At 50.3% G+C, this 19,183-nt stretch overlaps 6 protein-coding genes across 6 annotated transcripts; 1 reads left to right on the top strand and 5 right to left on the bottom strand.

Moving 5' to 3' along the window:
• Positions 1-246: 246 nt before the first annotated feature.
• On the bottom strand, positions 247-627 carry A1O5_13049 (uncharacterized protein; the record flags this gene model as incomplete). Its single annotated transcript, XM_007753618.1, has 1 exon — positions 247-627. The coding sequence occupies one exon, from the start codon at positions 625-627 to the stop codon at positions 247-249; it is 381 nt and encodes a 126-aa protein (XP_007751808.1).
• A 479-nt stretch (positions 628-1,106) lies between these two features.
• On the bottom strand, positions 1,107-1,667 carry A1O5_13048 (uncharacterized protein; the record flags this gene model as incomplete). Its single annotated transcript, XM_007753617.1, has 1 exon — positions 1,107-1,667. One exon carries the CDS (start codon positions 1,665-1,667, stop codon positions 1,107-1,109), a length of 561 nt encoding a protein of 186 aa, XP_007751807.1.
• Positions 1,668-5,109: 3,442 nt separating this feature from the next.
• On the bottom strand, positions 5,110-5,481 carry A1O5_13047 (uncharacterized protein; the record flags this gene model as incomplete). The annotated part of the gene is made up of 1 exon (XM_007753616.1): positions 5,110-5,481. One exon carries the CDS (start codon positions 5,479-5,481, stop codon positions 5,110-5,112), a length of 372 nt encoding a protein of 123 aa, XP_007751806.1.
• Positions 5,482-11,319: 5,838 nt separating this feature from the next.
• A1O5_13046 (uncharacterized protein) lies at positions 11,320-11,592 on the bottom strand (the record flags this gene model as incomplete). The annotated part of the gene is made up of 1 exon (XM_007753615.1): positions 11,320-11,592. A coding segment is annotated over one exon (273 nt), but the record flags the coding sequence as incomplete, so codon positions are not given.
• A 1,572-nt stretch (positions 11,593-13,164) lies between these two features.
• Positions 13,165-13,830, bottom strand: A1O5_13045 (uncharacterized protein; the record flags this gene model as incomplete). Its single annotated transcript, XM_007753614.1, has 1 exon — positions 13,165-13,830. The coding sequence occupies one exon, from the start codon at positions 13,828-13,830 to the stop codon at positions 13,165-13,167; it is 666 nt and encodes a 221-aa protein (XP_007751804.1).
• A 2,279-nt stretch (positions 13,831-16,109) lies between these two features.
• Positions 16,110-16,736, top strand: A1O5_13044 (uncharacterized protein; the record flags this gene model as incomplete). Its single annotated transcript, XM_007753613.1, has 1 exon — positions 16,110-16,736. One exon carries the CDS (start codon positions 16,110-16,112, stop codon positions 16,734-16,736), a length of 627 nt encoding a protein of 208 aa, XP_007751803.1.
• Between the last annotated feature and the right edge of the window lie 2,447 nt (positions 16,737-19,183).

Raw genomic sequence — 19,183 nt, 5'->3', positions numbered from 1 at the left:
GCTGCAAAACCGAGCGAGTATTAGGGTTGCGAGATCACCACCCAGTTAGTCGTTGCCAGCTTGATCAACAGTATCTACAGTTCTCAGTGTTACAATAGTATACAATATCCCAGGACTGGTCTCCTGTGAAGCTGACCTCACTGTTCGAGGTGATTTGTAGATGTGTTTCGCCCGGTGTGGGGGCTGCTTTCAATTTTGTCTTTTGGTGTTTCCGGTTTCCGTTCCCGGCGCAAGGCCCGGCTATTATCACCGCATCCACGCGAATCTGAGCCGTGTGTGGTTCGACAAGGTTTTGATGTCCTGCTCTCTTGCTTGGATTCGGACTCTGTCCACGTCTTCGAGGCTCAGAACCCGGTAGAACTTTGTTTGGAGGCCGTTCTTGTCCCGCTGTTGGCCGAAATAGTTGTTGAATGCGTCGACGACTTCGTGCCACCCCATTTGCAGATCCACCCTGTGGTACCAGATAAAGTACCCCTGCTCCCTTGTGTATTTGAGACTTCCGGTGGTGTTTCGCCGCCGTCGACCCGGGTCGACGGACGTGGTCGTGGCTGAGGCGTCGTCGTTTTGGTCGGGTCCACCCGAGTCTCCTGTGCTGTTGAGGACGGATGAGATTCTCATCTTTTCCATGCTGGTGGAGATAGGCCGAGAGGGGTTACATAACTAGACTGTAAATCTTGATTATGTTTAACGCAAAGCGGGTCTGACTGTGGTGCGCAGCTGATGGAGCTACCTGTGCGCTACTTGTGCGCTTGTGAAAACCTTATTACTTGGCCGGCCCTAGCGGCTTGGTAACCTGGGGCTTACGGAACGTCAGAGATAGAGGAACACCTCCAACACCAACCACCTGAAATAGAAGCATGAAAGGGTGGAGGTGTGAACACCCGGCCCGATTTTGACGCCTCAAATTGGGCTTCGAGAAGTCTGAAGCCTTGCCAAAGGACCGAACAAAATCAATCGATGCAAGAGAAAAGGTTGAGGATGAAAAATCGTCAAATGACCCACATAAAGCTGCCGCTGCTGAGGGGTTATCCACCAACTCCACTGATGCTGTTAGTTAAATTCGTAGTCGTTCAAGGGATCCCACTCCTCCTCTCGCCATCGTATACCTATTCCCCATTTTCCACGCGGTCCAATTCGTTCATTGGTGCATATGCACTGGTCTCTACCCCCGTCATGAAGTCCCATCCTGTCTCATCAACGTCATCAGAAGTCTCCCAGCCTCGGGAACGGTCCTCTTCTGCGCCGGCTAGCAAGGCAGGGTCGACGAGCGTGCTGTCAGAGTCAAAGTCCAAGGAGGCTGGCGAGTTTGGTGTTGTAATAGTGTCTGAGAGAGGGCCCGCAGAGAAAATTTCGTAACTCTCACCGCAATCCGAGCTGCCACTGCTGGCTTGAATGTCGCTGTGTGTATCGAGATTGGTGAAGGGTTCGTTGTCGAAGCCGGGGCTCTCCAACGTCTCTGCCAACATGTTGGTATCGTCGTCATCTCTGCGTGCTTTTTTCTGCGGCATCTCTTCTGACAAGTCCAAGACGTAAACTCCCGGCATCAACGGGTCGGTGATCTTATCCTCTCTTTTTCGCTTGGTGCAGACGGGCTTCCGCAGACGGGCTGACGGTTTTACGGCCGGCGTTTCGTCGAGGTGCTTCCGAGAAAGCACTGGAGTATACATCTTGCCATGCGTCGTCTCCATATGGCTGCTCCACTTTGTTCCGCGGAAGATTGTATGAGGGAGGGATACCGTCGTCGGCTGTGGTCGACAAGATGGGGAGCGCAAGAGTTAGGAGACTCTGTAGCATGAGCTTAGGTTAGCAAGCTGAAGGCTGTCGCAATGGCCGAGAGGGGTGGCAGACCGAAATGCGATGGCGGAGCCTTTATGAAAGTGTCTATCTGACTTCGCGGGGGACTGCGCTGAGACCGCAGTGTCTTGAAAGCGACATGTGTCACGTGTGTCACGTGCGCCAACTGCGCTGCGGTGTGCAGCCTGCAACGATCGCACTGCTGCTCTCTCCCTCTCCTTCTGTCATTCTTTGTTCCTGCATCCCTTTCTGCTCTTGGTCTTGCATACTGATCTTTGCTGACTTCGACGTACAGCTTGCTTACCTGCTTTCTGTGTATGCACCCGAGTGACACTGCGTACCATGCCAATCAACCCATCCAAGGGTTTTGAAGATCCGACAAATCCCAAGAGAAAAGCGAAATAAAGCAAAGCTAGAGCTAGAAATCAAGGCAATGGCAAGATTTCTGTTTGTGTTCGCACCGAATACATAGCCATTTCACCCGCAGGCAGAGCAGAACACAACACAACAGAAGAAAACAGAAGGGCGTCGACAGGATGGGAAGGATATGTCGATCATGGTGCTCCTCCTGCCACCGCCCGCCGATGTCACATTCCGAACGGGGGAGGCAGTTTTGCATGCAGCATGGGAGATGCAACACATCGACAGATAGACGACAAGTAATACACGTTGAATGCACAGATCCCACACCAGCGGTGATGACGAAGGTACGGCGCTGGACGCCCTGAACCTTGAATCTCATCCAGCTGGCAAGGCTGCGATCATTCAATCGCCATCGCCATGCTCAGGACCCTCCATCGTTATCGGCATAGTCGTATACATGGCCCCAAGAGAAAACGGGAATCGGAATGAGAATGCACATGGAACACTGTTGAAGACAATAGAACCCACCTAACACAACACAATACAACATAACACCGAAGCTGGGCCGGTTCAAAGAGCGCGAAGGCCGATGCAGACGCAGGGAGACGCCGGCGCAAGCAGACCTAGACAGTCACTGCCACACAGGCGCAGATCGCAAGCACGCTCCAAACATTGATGTGGTGCGTTGTATGTGGTGTGGTCTGGTGGGTTAAGTTGACCGTGCACAAAAAAAACAGAACAAAACAAAACTGCTACTGACCACGCAGACTTCGCGGGCGTCTGGCGCGTGTGCCGTGGTAGTGCTGGTTGCGATGGCTCAACATTCCAGGTGGGATTGAATTCGATTGCGCTCGATTAGTTGACCGTGTTTGTGGGCATTGAATTTTTGGAGCTGGATGGCACGCTGGGTGCCAAGGAAAGAAACGCGGATACCTATTTATCATTGTTTGCTTGATTGGATGGTTGCTTTCGATGTTTGAATGCCATCTCCTTCTTCGTGGAGTCTTGTCAATGTCATGTCATCATCACATCGCATCTATCTATCGCCGACTAATCTGATTGACTCATTGACTGAGTCACTCTCTGAGCTTCCCCATCTATTAAGCCACCACGATTCTCTTCCGCATCACTCCGGACTATGTGCCTTTCTTTGTCACCCGTCTCTCTCGTCCGGCTCTCCCGGTCATTACCACACACCTGGTAGACAATGAGCGGTTCTGGGCTTCCATGTTTGCCCTTTTCAGAAGCATTTCGTAGACGGTTGCCTGCCAGTTGCACCACGCAGAGAAGACAAGGAAGATTCCATCGTTATAGAAATGTCTTCTCCTTGGATCGCTCAATCCTGAATGGACTGTCCCATGAGCCAAAAAGGAGGGCTACCACTGAAAGAGGGCCTCAGTTTCCATTTCAATAGATCCCCCTCCTCTGAAAAACTTCTTCTGTATGCCAACTCTAGGATCCTGCTCTTAAGACTCTCTCGATCAGCGTAATGGATGTAGTATCGTGTCCGTCTCTTAAGTCGTAGAATTCCTCCTCGCTCTTTCACGTTAATATTAACCGTAGCGGTCAAGTCTGCGGCGTACGGCCCGAGGGAACGGGGTTTGCAGGGGCGTCAGAAGTCGTTTGATTTAATCCGTACCTGATTGAAGGCTGTTGATTGACGTGACCATCGGACGTATACCTTGGAAGTCTCGGCTTCCTCGCCGCGCTGGCGAAGTAGGAATGCTGACACCCTGCAACCCGTGAAGGTACCCCCCATCCCCAGGCGTGTTTTGGTTACCCATCATTCGTAGCACGTAGATACCGAGCTGGAGCTCAACTCGGTACACGAGCAGGGCGCAATTCTTGAACATGCGGTCTGTCCGGGTTCATTCGTGCGGGCGGGCGGAATGGAACAGCCTCTTCTGGATGCTATTTGTCTGTCAGGTTAGCGGTCTGCCACCGCCGTTGCCTGGGCCGGTCAGACAACCCTTCCCTGAATACGGGTGCGAAAAGGTGGAATGCATGGCTTGCTATATTATTGTGCTGGCATCTCTTCTCTTCTGTTTTCTTCTCCTCTGGCCGTGAGTGGATTAAGCAGGCAGGCGGACGAGCGCATCAATCGAGGAGGCACGGGGAGTTGGGGGGTGGAGGCATCGAAGCATCCCGGTATTGAAGTCCCCAAAGCCAATAAGGCAAGAGAAGGCAGCATGACAAGTAGTCCATCTGTTGTCAATCTATCTTCCAACAGCACAGACAAGCACAAGATTCTACCTTCATCCAGTAGGCGCAGCGGCCGGGACAAAGTCATTATTTTGTTTGTTTATGCTCGGTTGACGTCATTGTTTACTGTCGACGTCACGCAGCCAATCTTGGCGCAACACGTGACTGCGCGTGAGATTTTCGACCAAGTTGACATTATTTCGCACCGTACTCGGTACATCATCAAACCTGAGCCGTTCCAATTTGATTCATTGCTCCTGTGATCAAATCAGCATTGATAACCACGGTAACTCGATGAGACTCATTATCCTCGAAGTTATTCGACCCGACCCTCGCCGGCCGATTAGTTGCTTCTGCGATCGCTTCAAATTTGCGTTGATCAACCAGTCGTTTGGCTCGCTGAGGATCCGTCTGAGATCATATCAAAATCGGATTCGTGGTGTTTCAACTGCCTTCTGTGAAACTATTACTAGCCTATGAATGTTTGATGAGCTGCTCCCGAGATCGCCTCGAATTAGCTGCCGTTGGGTATTGTTGCTGGAAGCTTTACCTCTTCATCAAACCCTCCAATCTCGAACCCTCGAACCTCGAACCTTCGAATCTAGAAATTATATTCTGAAAGACAAGGGAATCAAATATTGAAAGAGGTAAGAATCACACACTGAAAGAGCTGGGAATCACCCGTCTCTGATATGGAGAAACTGATTGAAGTCGTGTGAGATTTTCAATCAAATAGCGCTTGTGTTCCGTTCAAGTCTGAGCGGCGTGATAGCTCTTGTGGCCCGTGAGAATCTTGCACTGGCTACTGGCACATTCAAGACCACTACCGCAGTCGATTCCGTCGGGCGCGGTGGTGTCTGTCGGACATGTTCCATTGGTACCAGAGCAAGTATCGGCGGGATCACATTGGCCGGTGCTAGCACGGCAGACAGTCCCAGTAGAAGCGAGCTGGTAAGTCGACGTGCAACACGCTTCGTTGCTGGGGTCGCAGACAGCGCCTGAATTGAACTTGCAAGTCGTGGGATTACAGCAGCTGTTCCCCGCACAAGATTCGCTGACGCCAAAATCACAATCTTCACCCTCAACAATACCATTGCCACATTGTTTCCCATTAATGGTCATAACGACTTTTTTTTTGGTGAAGCTCTGGGACTGAACGGAGTTGCGGCTTTAGTGCACTTCAAATATTACCGGCCGAGCAAGGCGAGAATTTGGTGCTATCTGATGAGGAATAAGGATTCATCATGTATTGGGCATTGGCATCGCAAGTGCTGGACAAGAGGGGGCAGCTTGGCCTGAGTTGACAATATTGCAATCGGCACAGTTGCTGGATTCGCATTCGTCGACGGCAACTGCGCTGTCTGACGCCTTGCGTCTGCAGTCCACAATGTGTAATGTCTGGTGTCTGATTTGGTAGTGCCGCCATCGCTCGCCGCTTGGAGCTCGCTGGCAACTCCATGCCACTCCCACAGCATGCCCTGTGGGACACCGCTGCTCTTTGCTGCAATCCCCCGTTGAGTCTCATGTCATATGACACACCAGCGCTGCAAATATCAGCCTTGCACATGATACCCCGGTGCTGCATGTATGCTGCAAGTATGTCGTGCATACTTTGTTAGCATGTCAACCCGCATGTCATCCACGTCACGGGGCTCCAACTGAATGAATCGGGAAGTGCACAGGGCTGTTTCATGAATAGTGACGGCCCATACCACAACCCATCTGCCAAGCCGTAAAACGTCAATATCACGCCGAATGCACGCTGCGAGGGAGGGAGGCGAGGAGGAACGGCAGAGACCGGGTCGAGTGTGTGTGTGCGCATGGCGCTCAGCCAGCCAGCTTATATATTGGAGCAAAGCAGAGCAAAGCAGAGCAAAGCAGAGCAAAGCAGAGCAAAGCAGAGCAAAGCAGAGCAAAGCAGAGCAAAGTAATGTAGACCAAACTAGACCACACTAGACGACTCTACCCGGTAGCCTACGAGTCCGCGCCCGATTGTACTAAACAAGAATTGCATGCATTGCGTGGCGAAACTATCAAAGATAGCTGGAAAGCATGCCCAATCTCTTTATTTCTAGGCTATATAGGTAGCCTCCTTCGCCCTTCAGATGAACATGGGGACAACTTGAACACCTCATGTTTCGATAGAAACATCCAATGACCACTCCTGGCATAGTCGAGCTTATGCGCTGTTCATTCCTCCATTTCTTTCTTATCCAATGCGCGCAAGACTTAATTCATTTCATTGTGTTTTCGGTTTCCCGGGACATACTCGTGAGTCTGCCCTTATGCAGGCAAGCAGGCAAGCAGGTAGACAGCCCGGAAAGCCATCAAGATTATCAATGTGGCGTTCCGTGGGAGATGATATGTGACGGTGGACCGGCGAGTTCCGAATCGTTGTCGAGGTGGTGCCCTCTACGCCTTTGAAAGAGACAGAGTATATGGTGTGACCCAAAGGCAAATTATGCTCGGCGTGTGTCTTGAAAGCCCGCCCTTGTCTTTAACCTTCCATCTCCTTGTTCCCTTTCCCTGTCACTGGAGCGATGATATGCTGGATCTGTTTTCGCGTTCTGAACAGTCTTTGTGGACCTCGGACGAAGTACCTGGGTTATCTTCTGACCAGGTGATTAAGAAGAACTAAGTCTGCAGAAATTAGACCAATTTGGTTCCCTGTTGTTCAGTATCTGGTAGTCGTTGGCCATGCTGCAAAGGCAACACCTGGTGCAACATGAACAATGGTTGCTGCACGAGCAGAGAGTCTGTACCATAAACCAAGGTCACAGTTCTCAGAAATACTTTGCTGCCACAGACCACTGAAAAGAGACCATGAAAGACAATCCCCAAAGTAACGAATACCCGTCACGCATCGTCGCACCGTCTTGGGTCAGCTAATTCAGCTGAAAGAAACACCTTTAAGAGAATGGGAACGCTCTCAGGGATGGCTTGGCAGCAAGCTATCTAAGAAGTATATTGCCTATCTATAGGCGCAGTGCGACAGGGACTTCGAAGCTCAAGAGCTTCAAAGGGGTGGTCTGTAACCTCGTGCTATATACATGTAGCCTTTTAGTGCCTTCGCGTCTTGGCATCCGTAACAAACGCATTCAATTAATGGACAACATCGGTATGTATCTATCTCCTTCTCTTGAGATTTTTTGGAGACAAGCTCGGGCGAGAACTTGAGATATGATACCTGTCTGAGCTGCGTGCTAAATAGCTATAGATTGCTTCGGGTGATATCCCCGTAGCCTTTTGTGAAACAGAAAACATGTTGACAGGGTCGCGAGATCGCCACTGTGGCAAACCGTCTGAGACGCTAGGCGTTTCACCAACTGCGGCACCTACCTCAACCTCGTTGTTCTCGCCGATCTGTGATAGGATGGCGACGGAATAGGAGGTTTCAGGAATGGCCTTCAGATCACAGGCCAAAGTATATATAAACAACAGAGTCTCTCTGAATAGCCAGGGGGAGGCAACACAACCCAGCAGACAGATCCACTCTCATTCTGTGTACAACAAAACATCTCAAGCGCATGAAGACATACCGCCTATGGATAGTTCTTCACCCGTTTTTCCGAGAAAGTTGCTCCTATGACCTTGGTCAAGTTAAAGAGATGCAGCTGATGAAATTATCCACTCTGTTCCTCCAACATTTACAGCTCGAGGTGGCCATTTGGCCTGACGTTTTTCTTGCCTTCTAATTCACGATGTGCTATCGCTGCGTACCTGAGATGATATGCACCTTGTGCTATCCTCTTCTTGATTCAGCTTGCCTTCTTTGACGAGGGGTCACGGCGGTGGTGCTGCAGAGCTCAAACAACCCTCGTTTGTTGCGATGAACTGTCGCTGCCGCGGCATCATCATAACCGACAGATTCTCGGGAAGTCGGGCGAGAGGTATCTTGCAAGAGGCGGGATCGCTCAGATCAGACGGCATGACCTTTTCTTTGTCTTCCCGACATCAGGACTTTCCTTGCCATGTGTCTTTGCATTTACGGCTGGGGCTATTCAAGTTTTTTTTTTTTTTTTAGTTTTTTTTGGTCAGCTGTCGGGAGAGGTCGACCTACCACACCCACGCCAGCACCGTCGGTGAGCTCTTTCACCTGATCTCACCAGCTGGGCCTAGCCGTAGCTCTATAGATCGATTGAACTTGACATTTGGATCCACGTGGCAGAGGATGGATATGATCCAACTCTCCTTGCCCACTGGCTCTTCACCGACGCGAAGGTCATAAAAGACATGCAGGCAGATGAACAACGAGCTGTTGAGCTGATAATTGGAATTGACAGGAGGAGGTTAGGGAGGCCGTGGTCAACAAATTGCGAATGCCAGCTGGCTGTGAGACGGAAACTTCGCGCTTGTGTGTTGATTGAGTGGTATGAAGACAGCAATCTTTGCAAGTCGAATCCAGCTAAACGAAACCACGGAACTCTGCTTCACGACGACTGCGTCGTATAACTAGTTAGCTACGGCGACGGACCAACTAAAAAACGGCTTAAGAAAGAGTAAGGCTAATAAATTAGCGGTGTAATAGTGTCTTTACGGCCCTTATTCTCTTTCGTCTATACGATATTTCTCGAGGCTTCTCTACCTTAGTAATCGTAAGCGCATCGCTATCTCTCTAAGTAGATAAATAAATAAGATATAATTAATTAGATAGAATTACTTCTATTCTATATTTAATATCGACGCGAAGATTATAAAAGATATATAGATAAATGAATAACGAACTATTAAGCTAATAATTAAAATTAATAGAAGGAGATTAGGGAGGCCGTAGTTAATAAATTACGAATACTAGCTAACTATAAGACGAAAACTTCGCGCTTATATATTAATTAAGTAATATAAAGATAGCAATCTTTATAAGTCGAATCTAGCTAAACGAAACCACGGAACTCTACTCCACGACGACTGCGCCGTACAACTAGTTAGCTGCGGCGATGGACCAACTAAAAAACGGCTTAAGAAAGAGTAAGGCTAACGGATTGGCGGTGTAATAGTGTCTCTACGGCCCTCATTCTCTTTCGTCCATGCGACATTCCTCGAGGCTTCCCTGCCCTGGTAATCGTGAGCGCACCGCTGTCTCTCTGAGTAGGTAGATGGACAAGACACAATTAATTAGATAGAACCACTCCTGTTCTGTGTCCAACAGCAGCCATGCTCATTAAAGACCCACTAATGTCGTCTTGATCTGACAGCCCCTTGAGGATGTTGATGCAAGACGACACGGGAAGAGCAGAGTATTCCGCGTAGCTGTGGGAGTCAGCTCTGACCACCCTGTAGCCTTCTTTGACGCTAGAGAGATTTCCTCCTTTAGTTGCCACGACCGCCCCTGCTGCCTCATGTACCCAAAGTTGACACCAGATCGAAATTAGATGAAAATGCTATTTCCAAGCCTAATGGTTCATCACACAGTTTGATATCGTTGCAAACTGGCCGAAGACTGTTTTTTGTTCTGTTAGCTAACGCGCCCTCTTTTCTACGCCAACAAGTCGTAAGATATGGAGGAAAACAGCTCCTAGATCAAAGGGGAAAAGAAAACCAGATGGTATCGCTGCCGAGACAAAAAGGAGTTGTCGATCAACACATAATTGCAAAACGATTCTGCAGGGAATGGGTAGAATTGCCGCAACACAATTTCAAAGGAACGGGGAATGTAGAGTCTAGACTGACGATCAATTTCGACCTATGGGTGAAAGTTTGGACCAGATCACACTATTCATATAGCGATGACCTCGCAGCTTAGAGAACATCATCAGCTCAGCACTGTGGATACGGAAACAGTATTTAATCTCAATCATGCAGTGCCGAACTGTTTTACACAGAATGAGAGTGGATTCATCTGCTTGATTGTGTTCTCTCCTCTGGCTTTTCAGAGAGACTCTGCCTGTCTATATACTATTTACACTGTGGTAAGAAGCGATCCGCTGAATAGATCTGGACTTGGCCAGATCTGTCCAGACCTCGTTGTCGATTAACGGTGGCACCGAGGCTATTATAGAGAGGCCTCGGTTGAAGCATTGGTGGATTGATTGGTTTGCCACAGTGGCGCTCCGCTGCCAACACGAACTTACTAGTGTTGGACGTTTTCCATCCTGTTTTGATACAGGTACATTGCCGATAATGCAAGGGAAGGGGAGTGCCGACCCGTCTCTTCCAGTTCCGAGATAAGCCGAAATTTCTCTTCACCCTAACACTGACTGCTCTGGATTGCACACTGGCATTGAGCAGGTGTAATCGCAGGGCTCATGGAGTGGTCACAAGGGTTGATGATGTGGCGTATCTGAATTTGTGCTGACCCTTCTTTATTGTAAATTTTATACCCAGCAAGACAACTGTGAAGCACAGCATGCGTCTGTCCTTCTAGAGATCCCCGGCAACCAACCTGTCGTCGGAAACTGGTGCAATGGAAAAAGTATTGAAGCCGGCTGTAGCGCCGTGGGCTTGTCGATCTACATCTGGCTCCTCTTCATGCCAGAGGCTCGCTGACGTTGTGTCTCCCACTCACCGACCATGTCTTCATTTGAGGGGCAAAGGGAAGAGAGCCAGGTGGGTGATGTTTGAGAGACCTAGGGCTGGAGCATCGTCTCCAGCGCGGTCTGAGATCAGAGCTCACCACCCGATACAGTTCGTGAGATTGACATGGACTTCGTGAACCGCTTCAAAACTATAGAATACTGTGCTCAACCTGTAAAGAATGGCTTAGTATTATTACGCTCAGCTTCTTTTAGTAATTTGTTCCTGCCATAAAGCCTTCCACCCATAGCAGAATAACGCTAGGTCTTTCGTTTTGACATGTAACTAGCCACAGTGCAACCCCATTTCCTCGCTCCAGTATGTATGTATAGAACTTCAGACTTCGTAAAAGCAGGAGCGAGGCATAGCGCTGTGACTCGGAACGCCTCCAAGAGTTCGCTATCGGTAGGCAAAATTGCCTGCAGGGGTTTCTGGGCCGAGTTTAGAAGGCTGAGGCTGAGATGCCGCTGGATTTGATGGCCGCTTCTCCACCTTGTGAATTCGCCGCTTGTGGTCTTCGAAATTTTCCTTCCGCATATAAGGCTTTCCTGAGCTTCGCGGGCGATTCGGAAAAGAACAAAATATCGGTGTCTTCTTCGCCGAGAGATACATTTTGTGTACTTCTTGCTCATGACGTAAAAGCCCGCCGTGATAAGTGAATCCTGGTCTCAGCTCATGGCCAGCTTCCTGACACTGATAGAGTCGTTCGTGCCGTACGATGTGCCTCGTTTAGTCGCAGACTCTGCTGCAGACTTTTGCTTTTACCACTGCATTCAACATAGTCGCCATCCATTCGACGCGGTATTGTTCTATCAAGACCTGAGTCTCCTGGCAGCTGGGTAAGCCATCGTTGCATCGAGGGAACGTGCCGGGAGATGTTCTCGTTTGCCATTACAATATATGGCTTCCTTGATTACGGTTGGTATTGAACAGGATAGAAGGAGTGGGTGGAACTTCTGCGAGGGCAAAGAGCAAAGGGGAAGGAGAGCTGTGACTGGAATACCGATGATCAATTGTGCTGGGTGCCGAATTTGAGCTTTATGGGCTGCTCGAAATATGTTCGAGGTAAACGCATATCGAGAGTTGATGTACTTCTTGGTTTTTTTGATCTTCTCCCTCGATATGTGAAACGCAAAGAGCTGAACGCCTCCCGTAATGTTTTGGCAGATACGGTTGGCCACCAGTAGATCATTGCTCCGAGGCCGATAGAACTCACAGAACGGAGGACGTTGAGCTCGCTCTATCTCGACTGGGTGCGAAAGCGCCGCGGTTATGGAGTCCTCGCGTGGGACAGTCACAAATATCGAGTAACAGGCCAGTCTCAAAGCCCATCTGATTGGTACCACAATTTGCAGCAGGACGACCTCAGAATGGATAAAGACGACATGAAAGGTTAAGAATGGCTTTCTTAACACAGGAGGAGATCACTGAAAGGACCCTAGTCTACTGATAGAAACGCTCGACGACAAATCAGTTGCGTCAGCAGCCTGGAGAATTTTATCACAGAAAGCTGTGGTCTCAGCCGCTCTTTTTAGTCCACGGGCCTTCGGTCGACAGGAGTTTTGGTAGGATCGCGTTGCTCTTCAAGGTATCCGCGGAGGGAGAGGAATGCCAGGCTGTTGGTGTTTGGGCGACCGCTGCGTCGTTTCTTGGAGATCACATTTAACCTTGAGGTCAGCGTTTGACTTCCACGGCTGGGACATATGCAATGCCGGTACGGCGACGCGCGCTGGTGACACACACACACACACACATTGTTAGGCATATTGAGATAGTGGGTGCTTGCATCCTTCCGATGAGTGAGCCGAGATCTGATGGAGGGCTAAAGAAATGCCGTTGTGTGGACTGAAGTATAGACTTGTCTCGCAAACAACGAGAATCAGTCTGAAGGCTTAAAGCTTTCCTTTTCGAAAGCCACTTGACAGCAAGAAATAAACACGTAGCTAGCTTTAGCCTTTTTACTAGCTGTAAAGCAAGGCGAGGGTAAGCAAGCAAATCGCTTTCCGGCGACATAGCTTGAGCTTTGCACGGCCGTGTGTGGGAAGATATCGGGAAGACAGTGTGGGAAGACATAACAGGGAAGACGTGGAGATTTACGTCGAATAACCATCTAGATACGACCAAAGAGAAACAAACTCTGGAACCCGCGAAATTACCTGAACCTTGTTCAAACTACATCGTTCTATCCCGAGATGCCTTTTGTCTTCGACATCAATTGTCGATTCTCCTCTTCATGCCCGCCCATGGAGACGAGGACCGCGTCGTGACCATCGCAGCAGATATTGTCTGAGGTCACTGGAGGGCGCAGAGGTAGCGCAACCTTCGTATCTCTGCCGCTTGCATCAGAATGTACTCGTCTTTTTGCTCGATTTCGGCCGCTTGCTTCCGAATATAGTCGTCCTTATTTCGGATTTCGACTCGCAACGCTCGATCAAGTTGGCTTTCGGCGATGTCTTCGTCGCCACTGAGTTTATTCGCTACCGCGATCGACTCTCTCCTTCTCCTTCTCCTAGTGCGAGGCTGAGAATGGGACGCTGCCGCTCGACTGGGTGGCGGCGCTCCCACCTTGTGGATTCGCCGCCTGTGGTCGTCGAGGTTACTCTTGCGCGTGAAACCCCGGCCTGAGCTTCGCGGGCACTCTTCAAAGGGGCAAAAGAGCGGTTGCGTCGTCGCGTGCATCTTGTGCACTTCGCGGTAATGGCGCAAGAGCCCGCCGTTGTAGGTAAATCCGAGGATGAGCTCACAGCCGGGTTCGTAACATTTATAGGGACGTTGGTGGGTGTCTATGTGCCTGCTCCAGTCGCAGAGTCTCCAGAAAATTTTGGTTCGATCGCCGCAGTCAACATGGTCGCAAAATATTTGACCTTTGTCGTTTCGAGGCGGGGCTCTTCTGTCGTGGCGCAAAACTGGTATCCCCGTAGGCACTGGTTGTGGTGGCGGGACGTTCTCGTTCGCCATGGCAATATATGGCTTGCTTGAGTACGATAGACGGAGTAGGCGGAAATTCTGGGGAGATAAAAAGCAATGAAGATTCTCAATTGTAGTGTAAAGAGACGAGAGGTTGGCGCCGTTAGGGTTTTCTTGGCAAAGTCGGTAGAGTTGAGCAATAAGTAATAGCAAATACGCCTATGGTATATATGGTCGACACTGTACAAGACCCTAAACATAAAGAAAGAGGAGGTGTGCCTCTCCTGCGGGGAGCGTGCTAGTAATAAGAGAATGCTCCCCGGGTCGAGAAATCCCTTGGCTGGTGGCACGATAGTTGATCGTCGATTCGATGCTCGTTTAATCCGATATATAGCTAAGTCCGCAACAGGTGCCAGGATACCTCCCGGCTAGTCCTGGAATGACCCAGTGCTCCTGTGACGGAGCCACATGGCAGTGGCTCTACGACTACGAAGTCACGATGCCGGGAAAACTGTTTGACTGAGAAAATGAAAAGCAGGGGGGAGGAGATTTGGCGTCGACTAGCGCTCCTCGGCGTCATAACCACGAGGAGAGACTCGACCAGGGGCCTTGCGTACCGGTTTATCAGACTTGGGCCTCATTGAGGAATGCGCTGAGAAATGGAGGGAACCAGCTTCCCACACATGAAATCAACCGAAATCTCGTGGCGGAAAAGATCGAGGGGGAGAAAGAAGGTGATTGATTGAGCTCGACTTCGGTGCTCAGCGTTTGCTGAGGATAATTCCAATATGTCACTGGCTCCAGGAGGCCCAGGATCCTAGTGCAGCAGGCATCTATCCCGACCCGAGTGCAGTTTCTGCAGTAGATCCCAGACCCGTACACTCCAGGACGAGTCGAGCTCCATGTGGACGCAATCTCGCTCGGAACATGGGAGAATTCCTCACGGATGCGTAACGGAGTGGCTTTGAGATTGCCTCTGGGATGGTTGGGTTCCCCGTGGCGGGGGTCGATTGGGGTCAGAGGGTCGTCTTCGGTGACCACCCTCGACTATCAATCGCTTGTTCTTCCCACCCCAGTCTTTTCCAGAAGACGCCAAAGAGGTTGTCTTTCCTTGAAATGAAGTCATCGTCGGTCGAGCGCTCTGCATCATCTGCTTTGCCCACCGGCAGAAGGCGATTTTGGTTAAAGAACGAAAGAACCAAGAAACGCAATGATGAAGAGCGACTGAGGCGCTTGATCAGGGCAAGCGATCCCACAAAACTTGACACGGTGGACATACAGCATTGCTAGATCATCAGACCTTCTCCCCGACATACTTGTCGTTTGCTGCGTATGAGTGCTGGCACCATCTGTCCAGGTGGCCAGCTGCTGCATTTCCCTTCCTATTTCTTTCTCCCTTGTCAGTTGCTCCAAAGGCAAATGAATTCTTAACACGTCTTGGTATGAATATGAGGGCGATTACCGACGCATTCCAAGGCCCAGTTACTCCTGTCATCATCTTCCTGTGGAATTCCATCCCTAGATCCACTTGTGGACGGGAAGCGGGTGTCGAGCGCGGAAGGACTTTTTGCCCCCTGCCTCCCGCCTCGTCCCATTGCGCCCTGGAATTCCTCCCTAGAAATTGCTGCTGTTTTCAGGCCGAGCCTACTCCAATCATGGCAAATCAATAACCGGCCCGATTTTCCACATCCTGTACGAGGCGGTATAGTTTCGGCCAGCAAGGGACACTAGCCTTCTAGCATCCTTGCGCGGCCCTGAGACACGATTTCATGGGCGACAAAACCACGGCAAATGGTTCGCTGATCCTTCTCCTTGCTTTTCTCCTACTTCCCTAGTTGAAGAGACTGCTGCCTGGTCACATTTAAATTCGATATCCAGTGTGCATAACCAAAGCCGCCTTTTAATGAGAACACCTCGCCCTGGTTGGCAGCGGCTTGGTCGCCAAGCTCTGCGGACGCATTTCCCGGCCTCCCGGCCTTGTCAGCCTCACAGTAACACGCTGCGGTGACATGCCATGGTGATTTACTGGTGTCTCGTTTTCAAACCTCTTTAGCCTCACGACGACACGCTACGACTCTTTATTCGCACCTCCACCTCCCCTTGTGCTGGCTAAGTCTCTCTCGCATAGCACCCAAAGAGTGCCATCGTGAACGTAACAGATACCAGACACCAATAGCCACGGCTACCCACCGCTCCAACGGTGAGTATCAGTGGATGCACCATGGAATCGATCCCATTGACATGGATAGTGTGAATTCCACAATTGCACCTTCGGCCCAAAATCTGCCACAGCTTCTCGGAGCATCAAGCTGCTTCCTGCGGACGGGTCCATGGATTTACCACAGAGCCTCCAGTCCCTTTCGTTGACAGGGAATCCACGACGTGGCGTGTCCCAAGGCCAGGAGCCATCACAACCAGACAACGGTGCCGAGACCATCAACGTTGCTGAGAGCTCCAACGATGCTGAGACCACGGATCCGGAAGACATCGATCATCCGGACGACTTTGATGATACCACTTCGGACGAAGACGATGAACTCAGCGAGGCTAGATTAGCTGTGTGGTGGGCGCAGCACGACGAGGCACATCAGAAGATGGTGGAGCGGCACGCCGAAGAGCGGGAGTTGATGAGGCTGCAACAGGACCAGGACCATGGCCAGAGGATCCAGCAGCAAACCCATGACTACAATCGGGCCACCATGCTGCCGATGCCGGAGCAGGTTCAACGGTTTGCGGAACTCCGAGAGAAGAACACGCGGGTGGTGCAGGAGACGTTGGAGCGGTGGAACCAGGCGTGGGACCAGATGCTGAGCCGGCAGGCGGAAGAGCTGAACCAGCTGATGCATCAGCGACAGCAAGAGTTCGAGGAGATGTTGCACCATTACAGAGAGCAGCAGATGCAGCTGCTCCAGGACGAGTTTGAGCAGCTTGCGAATGCAAGGCTGGTAGGGAGGTAAACATACGAGTGGCCGTGGCACCATCCCCGATACATTTTCCAGAGTGCCTCTCACGTCCCGGCTCGCGCTGCAAGACGAGAAGACCACGTCCCTAAATTCACATGTGAGCCTGCTGCTTCCACAACACCCTTTCTCATCTGTTGCCCTTCTGCAAAGTTTTCCGAACCTGCTTTGCCATAGAATGGTGCAACCCGACGCTGTCATTGTCAGTAGCCGAGCCGTGGTTGGCAGCGTGTGCGTGTATACCAGCGTCCTTCCTTGTTTTGCCTGCTTGCAGGATCAATCCAAAACATCCTCCCAGAGCTTATCCATGTCATGTCACGCAGGTATGTATGGCGTGTACCCTCTTGAAAGATGTGGGCGACCGGCAAAAACGACAAGATTGTCGTCGGGCTGTTCGCTCAAACTGCTCCAACCTTGACGGCATCAAGACGGCGGCGAATTGCAGTTTTTTAAGCCACTCAGCGGCCGCCTTGACGGGGGATTTTTGATCCTAAAAGGAGCTGTTGTGCCGATCATTGACCGAAATTGTTCAGCCTTTGAGATTTGAATTCTCATTGCTTCTGCCTTTCCGTGGGCTTGCTTGACATTTTGCCCCTTTCGTCCAAATTCACAGGGGATGGATGGATAGACGACACACAAGCAACCACCGCGAAAGCTGCAGACTCTGCAAAGCCTGTCCAAATCATTTATCCTCTTCTCTCATTAATTCTGTATACCGATGCTGGAAACTGTCAGCTAGTGACAAGGCAAGGTCCAACGTTCCTCTTTTTTTCGACTTTCCCCTAGGTTGTCTTCTGACTCTATCGTGGGAGGATGATCATGAGCCAGAGGTTGAAGGCCAGCCAATGAGTGCTCAGTGATTCGCTGGTGTCTCTGAAGTTTCCTTGGGTGTCAATGTTTTTGAAGCACCCGGAGCCTGGATTCTTGGAGCAACTTTGGTCTCAATTAGATTTTTTTTCTTCTCTTATTCTCTTTTGTAAGTCGATAGCGGCTTGGGATACGCGTTTGCGTTGCTGCACGCCTTGGAGACTCTAGCGCGCGCTCGTCATGATCTATTGTCTAGTCAACTGCCCCAATATTTGGACCCGTGGCCTTTTGCAGATATCAGCCTTGAAACAGCCTCGTGTGAGCTGCTCAGACTGACTGGACGCTGCCCAGCTTTCGCGCAAGATGGATCGCCTGTGGCCTTGGCTTGGATGAGAATTTCTTCTGCCGATGAGCCGCGCCACTGTACGTGTTGAATTCGTCGACAGTGCAACCTCAACAAGGCACGACGCAATACTCGCATGGATATCTATTAATGCAGCCACGCATCGCGTCATGTCGTCGGTTCTCTGTCATGCTAGAAAAGCATTGAAACGAGAAATTTTCGATGCCCAGGTACGGCTCAGAAAGCCACCTCCCCGCGTTTGCCAGAACGCGTCCAGAAGGCCGCTGAGAGGATGCGGTAGGGGTATTCCAACCTGCTCCTGAGAAATGGTTCTGGCTCGCAAGGTTTTCAGGGAACACACTCTCCAGCCGGCCGCTCGCTTGGAATTAGGATAGCTCGGGTAGCTGACATATGTCCAGTATATTATGATAGCGACCGAAGTTAATCTCGTACTTGACTGCGGTTCATCGCTTGCGAGTTGTGTAAGGTCTTTCGGTGGCCAGTTTGTCACCGCATTTGGAGACGTTGCTCTGTAGTTTGTCGAAAATTCCCCCGCACCCGCATGGTGCCCGAGCGGGCTTAACCGGTTGAGATATTGGAAATGACTCCGGACAGCGACAGCACCAATAATTTCGTACAATAGCGAGTTCGCTTAGATGCTGAGCAGAAAAGGCCACCAACAAATTTGGCTGGCGTTTCGTTTCTGCTAGTCACACAAACACACGACATCTAATATTCTAGATATTTAACCTCGTCGTCGCCTTTTTATATAGATAACCTTGGTGTTAATAATCTACGCAGTAAACTAAACTAACCACTAATATCAACACAACGACCTTAGACATAATCTAAATCTATATCTATTAACCTCGTCAACCTCGCCGCCTACCTCATATTAACTGTCTATACTAACGCTTAATTAACCTCGGTCTCGTCGCAATCCTTCGCCTACAGTGGGGTGCAAAAAGTTTAAATACACCACGTAACGCCAAGACAACATTTTTCTAAGCTAAGCCTAATAGAGTAGAATCGTAGTGTCTTAGATTTTAGAGCTACTTAATTGGTTAATATTAGTGATTCCTTTTACGCGTACAATAAGTCGCGTTCTAACATAATATTAGACACAGCCTTGGAAGAGACCGGTCAAGGGCTGCACGAGCACGGCTCACTACACTCATTGGCCATATGGAAGGGTCCGCGAGAGAGCAAGACTAGGTCACGTGATACGCTCTGCTAGCTCTGCCGACCCTACTAGCTCTGCTAACAGAGCGCATAGAGCGCATAGAGCGCACAG

Source organism: Cladophialophora psammophila, assembly GCF_000585535.1.
Source record: "Cladophialophora psammophila CBS 110553 chromosome Unknown aczJe-supercont1.41, whole genome shotgun sequence".
Classification (NCBI taxonomy): domain Eukaryota; kingdom Fungi; phylum Ascomycota; class Eurotiomycetes; order Chaetothyriales; family Herpotrichiellaceae; genus Cladophialophora; species Cladophialophora psammophila.
Note: the sequence above shows the minus strand (reverse complement) of the source record. Positions and strands in the feature narration are given on the sequence as shown.